The sequence below is a fragment of the Candoia aspera genome, chromosome 4 (assembly GCF_035149785.1).
Source record: "Candoia aspera isolate rCanAsp1 chromosome 4, rCanAsp1.hap2, whole genome shotgun sequence".
Lineage (NCBI taxonomy): Eukaryota > Metazoa > Chordata > Lepidosauria > Squamata > Boidae > Candoia > Candoia aspera.
This window is the reverse complement of record NC_086156.1, coordinates 108,999,390-109,009,013: the sequence shown is the minus strand read 5'-3', so window position 1 is coordinate 109,009,013 and position 9,624 is coordinate 108,999,390. Positions and strand designations below refer to the sequence as shown.

The 9,624-nt window shown below is 38.7% G+C and overlaps 1 protein-coding gene across 1 annotated transcript; it reads left to right on the top strand.

Moving 5' to 3' along the window:
• Positions 1-360: 360 nt before the first annotated feature.
• On the top strand, positions 361-9,298 carry LOC134496997 (vomeronasal type-2 receptor 26-like). The gene is given in 6 exon segments (XM_063302713.1): positions 361-581; positions 1,718-1,895; positions 3,596-4,456; positions 4,949-5,176; positions 6,393-6,519; positions 8,391-9,298. Coding segments are annotated over 6 exon segments (2,523 nt in total).
• Positions 9,299-9,624: the final 326 nt, after the last annotated feature.

Below are 9,624 nucleotides of genomic sequence, written 5' to 3'. Positions count from 1 at the left end.
ACAGACAATTACAGATTCTCTTGCTATTTCAGGAAAAAAAAAGTTATTTTTCTGTTCAGTGTCTCTGAAAAGTGTCATGGCTGTATCTTCCATAATTACTGAAAGACGCCTTATTAATTAAATCCTTTCTGAAATCTCTAAGGAGCTTCAGGATCATAACATGACAACGAAATACAACTGAAGGGAGCAAATAATGTTCCTTGTCCGTCCATGGGAGGAATGAAAAAGAGCTGTGACAATCTCGTTCTTCAAACTGCACTTTCTAAGTCCAATCAAGCAAGTAAAAGAACATATACGGAGGCTATTGCACTTCAATGAGACCTTTAGTTTTCAGAAGGAAATCCATATTTCTTGTAAAATATGTTATTGTTCATGTCACTGATGATATTGCTACTGCCAGATGTGGTATGCCATAATCCTGCTACTGCTACCTGTGTGGTGGGCAAGCCTAATCTTCTTAAGTATCATTACTATCATACAGGAGATCTCATCATTGCTGGCATTATTTTGCAGTTCTACATGATTTCTGATCCAGTGGATTTTACAAGGCATCCATCTGAAGAACTGGTTGATGAGCTCATGTATAGACTTACTGAAACACATAATAAAAGAGATAATATCTTCCTTCTCTATGATGACCTTTATTTAAATAGGGAGTGTCCAAGAGAGGAAATCCTATCTTCCAACTGCATTATTATTAGTATCCTCATCCTCATCCATACCAATAATTCTCAGTATTTCTTGTTGATTGATCCAAGTTTCTTGTATGCATTTAGGTGCCCACAAATGCTTCCTGTCTCTGAGGAAAAATGAAATAAAACAAAACCTATAATTTCCAATATCTAAGTAAAATGTGGAGTCATTACTTTTAGTTCTAGAAACTATGAATGTCTGTAGTTCCCTCTTATACTTATTTACTGCAGGATGAATCACTAGCAATGTATTCCCAATCACTGTTTGCAATTAACCAAACATCAGTATTTAGGATTCAAATTATTATCATGGATATTAGGGGAAAAAATGGGTCTGAGTGCATTTTGGATTCAATTCCTGAAAGATCTCTTAGATTGTGCAGAGGATAAGGTGTCTCATTTTTTAGCCACATTTTTTCCAAGGACTGCATATCTGCCTTCTGCTGTTGTTGCACGATCCTGGGAAACAGCACAGTTGCTTTAAAGGGTTGAAAAGATTTATTACATTTATGCTCCTGCATGCTCCAGAGCTTAGCCTTTTACAGAACAAAAGTGAAGGCAGAAGATTTAGAAAGCAGGACTAGAAGTAGGTCTAATAAGCACAAGCAAAATTTAATACCATTCATGAATATTCCATTTGGCAATTCACCCATTCTCTAGTGAAAGCTGTTTATAAAGCATTAATGGGTTTAGAATAGTGTGAATCCATTCAAAGAGTAAGTTTAATCCTCGGCATGATAACATTGTTCTTTGTCATAAAATATACATATATTGGATGCTTTAGGACATTTTGAAATACATTTGAAAAGAAAAAAATCACTGCCAGATGCTATAAAAAAATCACATTGGTTTTCATGCTAGAACTTTATACATCTTCTTGATATAATTTACAACCATAATTCTCATTGCAGATTTTTTCTTCAGAACTATCAACATGTCCTAGCTTTGATTTTTGCTGTAGAGGAGATTAATGCAAACCCTCAGATCTTTTCCAACATGACTCTGGGCATTCGCATCACTAATAGCAATTTCATGGCAAAATGGACCTATTTTGCTTCGCTGGAGCTACTGTCCACCCAGGGCAGATTCATTCCTAATTATAAGTGTGATATCCAAGAGAAGACAGTATCTGTTGTTGCAGGACCTAATGCAAACATCTGTCCATTTATGCCAAATATTCTGAATGTATACAAGATGCCATAAGTAAGAACTACTTATAAATAAAGACCTTTTTTTCACAATGTCTAAAATCTGTGCTTGGTTAGATTTCTATTACGTTCCTAAGATCTTTTAAATAAAGTTTTGTGATTTGCATACAAAGTGACCATCTGAACAGAAAGAAAAGGGCAAAACTGCCTAAACAGTAGGGATTTGTTGTGTGGTACATGCCTAATTCTGAAACTTGATCAATATTATATATTGCCACTGCTTGACTTCCTTGTCCCTGAGAAAGTCTGATCTGTGGTAATGCACACCGTATCTGTTCTGATATTCAGTTTAACCTAAACAAGACCTGTTTAGTAGACTCTGTACTTAGCAAACTTCTCTTTCCACTCCATAGAAGAGATTTTGTCTTGCCATCTACAATATTGTTGCCTTAAAAAAAAAAAAAAACAGAAAGAAAAACAAACGTCATCTCGGTGTGATGGTGCCTGGATGTGGCTAGCTAGGGGCTTGGTTGGTTTGATCATTTTTGCAGAGTCATATGAAGGTGTAGAGAGTGAAAGAAGGAGGTCAGAGGAGTTTCAGAGAGATAGCATGTTGGTTCTGTTGTAGTGTTTTCTGAAGAAGAGACCACCCAGAGAACAATGGGGTGGGCAGTGTTGGTAAAAAGAAAGAGATAAAGATGCAAATTGCAAACTTTATGAACTTTTCTGGTTTGGGTGCTAGCTGGGCAGAGACAAGCAAAGTGAACAAGGTGGTATCTTGCAATCAACATGGGATTCATTTGACTTTGTGGAACCTGAGGACATGTATACAGTGCTCAGCAGTATAAGCTTCACCAGCTGTGGGATAGATCCATGACCCTCCTGGTTCCTTCAGATGGCCCACTAGGAGTTGTGGGGTTGGAAAATGGGTACTCCTTTCATTTGGGCCTAGAAGCATACTGGCAATCAATGCAGTGATCACAATGCATGTGTTATGCCACAATGACAGGTTTACTTGACTAGTAAGTAGCAGCCACAGTCATAGCACCTAAAGTTTCCAAGCTGTCTTCCAAGGCAGCCCTATATGGAGCACATTGCCAGAGTCTGATTACAAGTGTGAGTTAAGGTCATCAGATTATCACAGGGAGCTTCATATTTCCCACTCCTGTTCTAAAGGGTGGGGCAAGGAGACTCTGCTTCCTAGTAGACTTGCCACTGTCTCTCATATGGAAGGTAATATATCATGCATCATATATAAGACAGCTAGTTTGGTCTACTGATTAAAGTGCTGGGCTAGAAACCAGGAGTCTGTGACTGCTAGTCCCACCTTAGGCATGAAAGCCGGCTGGGTGACCTTGGGCCAGACACTCTCTCTCAGCCCAACTCACCCCACAGGGCTCTTGTTGTGGGGAAAATAGGAGGAGGAAGGAGTATTGGGTTTGTTTGCTGCCTTGATTTATTAATAAAGGTGGGATATCTTTTTTTTTAAATAAAATATATTGCATGGAAGGTAAGAAGAAGATATGTTAGCAAAATGTGAAATAAAATAAATTGAACTTCAGGGATTACTGAATCAATAGATTGCCAATTCTCTGGCTTTCAAATGTTATTACATTTATACTTACTAAAGGAAAATTCTCCAGATCAGTTCTTTCTAGACTGGACTGTATTTCTCTTGAAGTTTGTGCTGAATATCCTTCTTATAGTCTAAAAGTAGAACCGACAACCCAACTATTTTAATTCATTTTTTCTTAGCTCATATATGGATCTGCTCCAATGATAGACAAGAGGGAACACACCGTTTTCTTTCATCGTTTTTTCCCAAATGAGGAGCTTCAGACTAAGGGGATCCTCCAGCTGCTGTTGCATTTAAGGTGGACATGGATAGGGCTGATTTCCCAACGTGATGAGAGTGGAGAGAGGTTTGTACGGAATGCCCTCGCATTGTTTTCCCAGAAAGGTATCTGCTTTGATTTCATGGAAGAGGTGGCCAAAGAAACTTTTTCTAGTGACGTGGACGGTGTATTTAAATATTACATTGAAATGTACAAGGTTGTCATGAAAAGCATTGCCAACGTTGTGATCCTCTATTGTGAAAATCACGTCGTTACCATTTTCCGAGTATTTCCCTATCTTTCGGAGTATGAGGATATACCAGTAAGGAGAAAAGATAAAGTTTGGATCATGCCAGCCCAAATGGAGTTCACTTCAGTCTCCTTTCAAAACATACAGCCTTTGGACTTTATTCACGGTGCGATATCTTTTGCAGTTTCTTCCAAGGAGGTGACTGGGTTCAAAACATTCTTACAGACGAGAAGCCCTACTTCAGAAGAGGAAGACCATTTAATAAGATTGTTCTGGGGACAGGCATTTGCATGTTCTTTCCCTAAAGACATGTTGGATGAGGACACTGGAGGGCTGTGCACCGGAGAAGAGAAGTTGGGGACTCTTCCTAATTCTGTGTTTGAGACCAGCATGACCGGGCAGAGTTACAGCATCTATAATGCAGTCTATGCTGTGGCACATGCTCTGAAAGCCATGTTTTCCTCCAGTTCCAAACACAGAGCAAGGGCAGACAGTGGGAGACTGATGATTCTCAATCAAGAAACATGGCGGGTAATTGTAGAAGAAATGACAAGGGCACATTGTTCAAGCCTCTCTGCTATTTTCCTGTTGCAGAACCAGTACATTTCAGGTTCAGTATCCTCATAATTTAGAAACTACATGAATTACATGAATCTTTGCACTGGTTCATGTTTCTTTGCAACAGTGTGTAGGAACTGCACAAGTAAGATCTGACTCGAAAAATGCATTTGACCAAAACCACAGTTTCCTAATGGGGTTTGAAGTTTTGTCAAGCCAGCTCAGCTTGATGAAAGTGTGTTTGTTGATATTTTGATTCTCCTAAAAGCTAGTAGTGTACATTTGTTGTAGGAATATTTATTTCGCCAGATCAATTGTTTTTCTTTATGTATTTATTTGTGGAATTTATAGAGATGCCCATCCCACACATGTGACTCTGGCAACAGAGTACACAATTAAAACACAAAGCTAAAGAATCAATATAATTCAAACACAAACATTTGTGTTTGATTTGCTTCCATTTAGCTCCATCATTTCCTGAGAACAGTCTTATTTAACAACAGTATTGGGGAAAAAGTTTTCTTTAATGAAAATGGGGAATTAGAAACTGGATTGGATATAATCAACTGGATCACATTCCCAAACCAGACTTTCCTTAAAGTCAAAGTTGGAAAGATAGACCCCTTGGCTTCTCCAGAAGAGCCTTTCACAATTGCCGAAGAAAACATCATCTGGCCAACCATGTTCAACCAGGTATTTCCTACTGGCAGTTCAGGTTATCTAGAATCCTCCTCTCGGCCTTTTTCAGAATCACTTCTATCATTTGAGTGACTCATTAGTATTACAACTGAGGCAGTAGAAATATGACAAAAAATGAACAGTGCTGAGATTGGAATATATAGCTCTTCCACTATACAACTTGTACTCCCTTACCATACATTGATGGACATTCCTGAATGTATACAATTACCAGCTGTCATTTTCAGGTTGCCTACAGAGGAAACCACCTTTGAGTAAGGAAAGCTGGAAATTATTTAATAATACACAAGCTATATGTTGAGATACTGTACTGGTTAAAATATCTTATACCTTGCCATTGTTCCAAGTTTTTTTTTTTTTTTTCCTTCATAAAGTAAGGGTAGTGAATCTCAACCTTTAAATTTTATTACCTTCTGACTGCACATTGTCCAAGACATATCTTGCAATCCCATCTATTCTCTTTAGTTTTCTACATTTAACCTTTAACTTTAATTAATACCTCATCTGTTCCATAATAACTACAAGGCTGACTGGATTGCATTTCTCTATAATCTATTTCATGTTCTATAATTTGATTCTAGGTAGTAAAGAAGAGTCAGTTTGGCATGGTGGTTAAGGCACTGGGCTAGAAATTAGGAGACCATGAGTTCTATTGTGTTAGGCATGAAGCCAGCTGTGGGACCTTGGGCCAGTCACTTTTTCTCAACCCTAAGAAGGAGGAAATTGCAAACCATTTCTGAAAAACCTTGCACAGAAAACTTGGAATTTGGAATCCCACGAATTACAGCACAAATTCTCTGCAGTACTCCTTTTCAGGACCTAAACGATAGAAAGGACTAGAGCCAATGGAAATTCCAAGATTGAGTTGCCCCCATAAAGCATGGAATAAATTATATATCAGTTTGACCAAGATGGAATATGAGGGGAGTCCAGCTTTAATGATTAGGCTTTCAGAAAACCTAAGGCTTTGTCAATATATCTTAGGAAATAGTAACATACATGATTCCAGGAGGACATATAGATAATGTCACTTTGGTATGGTGGCATTTATTAAATGTGCATGTCTAATAATATGTTGAGGTTGAATCCTATGCACCACATTTCTCAAAAAGTCATGCAGCTTTATCAGAATATCACATACACAGTGAAACACTAGTTTATAAATTATAAATTTTGATTATTGCTCCATCCTGGTTTCATTTCTGGACAGGCACTACCACTTTCTGTATGCAATGACAATTGTTATTCAGGCCACAGCAAGATCAAAATAGAAGGGAAGCCATTTTGCTGCTATGACTGTCTTCCATGTGGAAAAGGGAAAATTTCAAATAAAATAGGTAAGGTGTGTCATGTACATAACTGCTAAGCCTTATGAACTATCACCCGCAGTACTGTTTACCTATCTGCATTTAATCTGTGCTGCACTTTTCTTGAATGTAATCTGTAATGGTTGCCTATTCTGACAGACTCAGTCTCACAAGCAGATGCTTAAGGATAACTGATTTATTGAAAGAATAGTGTGCAAATACAAAGAAAGCTGAGAATGAGCAAAAGCGCGCCAAATACAAACTAAAAACCCTCGCTTCAAACCCGGTCCCGCCCTCACTCCCGCTTAGCAGCCACCCCCTCCCAGATGTTAGCAACCGTCACCCACATCGGCCTGAGAAAGTAACCTTGAACACAGTCAATAACCCAAACATACATTCCACAGTTACAGCAAGGAGATTACAGCCTGGCACGGTTGGAAATCTCCACACGGATCAGGAAAGTGACATGCGAAACATTACGATGTATTCAGAACATTGAAACGATGAACATGACATAATCAGTTATTCAGAATTCAGAGTACTCTACCTCTGCCTGTGTACTAGATTTTTCCCAGGGTTTTTCATAACATCCAAATCTGAACTTCTGGTCCATATTGTCCCTGAATTAAGCCTGACTTTGAATTCCCATGAATGCAGAACCAGATAAAGAAAAAAATCCATCCCATGAAAAGGATTCTTACTAAGTGAGAGAAGAATCTTCCTAAGATTGAGGGAAATCCTTTTGGGGGGACAGAGGGGAAGGAATGGAACACTTGTGTTTTATCATCAATCACCTATGAAGGAAGAAGAATGAATCTGATGCCCTGTTAGGTATAAAGGAGCAGGAAGATGAGTTTGTCCTTGCTGGAGAGCAGCAGGCATGTAAAAACCCCACTTAGAAGGTTAGTGGGAGTTACAACTGAGGGTGTTTGCTGTACATTCTCAGACAGCAGCCTTGAAAATATCATGGCATTTGTCATGTAAGAACAACCCCCCAAATTAAACATTTTGAATTGTGTGGAATCTGATTGATTGATTGAAAACTGGGTGAAGCTTATTAAGGAAGTTTTTAGTGTTTTAGGTCAAAGAAAGGTCTGGGAAAGCTAGAGGTTTTCTGCAGATTTCAGAGCCATAGGACTACACTTCTAATACATACATACATCATACATACATACATACATACATACATACATACATACATACGGTTAATTTAGTGCATTAAACCACCCAAGGCTTCTCTTATGAACAAAGCAAACATATGCATTCCAAAGCACTTCAGAACAAGAAATATGGGCCATGAATATTGATCCTTCTGCTGCTCTGATAGCAATTTACAATCATCAAGGATCTGCAACCTTGGACATAACTGGCATTCTTGCTAAAATGTTTGTCACTTGAACATGGAAAATCCAAACTGAGAAAGCGTATGAGTTAATGGAAGTATCCCCAAGGAATTAGGTTGTCTCTTCCTGAAGGGAGAGAAGTCACCTACTAGGAATTCAGAATGTAAGTGGTAGATTTTGACTCATTTTCCATAAAACAAGTCAGTCCTTAAGTAAGTTGTCCAACTACAAGAGCTCACAACGAAGTATCACACCATTTCTCTGGAAAAGAGACCAGGAAAGTCTGAACTGGGAAGCGTAACACAATTAAACTTTTCTCTTCCACTTTCCTCTGCTATCCTCCAACATGACACTGAGACTGGCACAAATGACGGTGGTCTCTTTTTGATCAAACAATATACAGTAGATATTTCTGCATATGAATGGTCTCATTCTTAATTTCTAATAGTATAATACAAATAAGTTGGGCATAACTTATTTAGAAATAAATGAAGTTGCATTAATAATTCAGTCCATCTAATTCATAGCTTTTATGGGCCGTGATGTTTTCTTTTGCAGATGCAGAGGACTGTTTCCAGTGTTCAGAGGATCAGTACCCGAATGAAGCTCACAATCTTTGCATTGAAAAACATATAACTTTCTTGTCTTATGAAGAGCCACTGGGAATCACTTTGGCCACTGTAGCTCTCCTCTTTTTTGTAATCTCAGCTTTGGTGCTGAGGATCTTCATCAAACAGTGGGACACCCCCATCGTCAAAGCCAACAACCGGAACGTCACCTACATTCTCCTCATCGCTCTCCTCCTTTCCTTCCTTTGCAGTTTGCTCTTCATTGGACAACCAGACCAAGCGAAATGTCTCATGCGGCAACCTGCTTTTGGCATCATCTTCTCTATAGCCCTTTCTTGTATATTGGGGAAAACAGCCATTGTGGTTCTTGCTTTCATGGCCACCAAACCAAGATCCCAAATAAAGAAATGGGTGGGGAAAAGGTTGGCCAACACAATTGTTCTGTCTTGCTCCCTGGTGCAAGGCATAATTTGTGTTGTGTGGCTGGCATTTTTCCCCCCATTCCCAGATTCTGACCTTCACTCAATGGCTGAAGAAATTGTCCTGGAATGTAATGAAGGTTCAGCCATCATGTTTTATACTGTCCTTGGCTTTATGGGGTTCTTGACTGCTATCAGCTTCATGGTGGCCTTCCTGGCTAGGAAGTTACCTGACAGCTTCAATGAAGCCAAATTTATCACCTTCAGCATGTTGGTCTTTTGCAGTGTTTGGGTATCATTTGTTCCCACCTATCTAAGTACAAAGGGGAAGTACATGGTGGCAGTGGAGATCTTCTCCATTTTGGCTTCAGCAGCTGGATTGCTGGGCTTCATCTTTTTCCCCAAATGCTACATTATTCTTCTGAGGCCTGATTTAAATAGAAAGGAGCAACTTATTAAAAACAACAACAACAACTGAATTATGCTTTTGAATCATATAATCTCTCCTTACTGTAGTGTTTTCTTTTTCTGCTAGACTTCTCAATTTGGGAAAACTGAGCATAATATTTTTTTCAAAAATACACAAAATAAATGTTTACCTAACTTTGGAATGTGCCTGAGGAATAATTATTGTTTATATATAAGATGATGTAATGATATAAAAATGGAAGGTTATATACATGTCAGCTAACGGAGGATGTCCTGTGGCAATTTGCACAGCATTTTGCTAGCCCAATTGCTCAGATTTGCTGTAGTCTTGAGTCTTCATGGATCTTGGGTTTGATAACTATTATATAGTCTCCA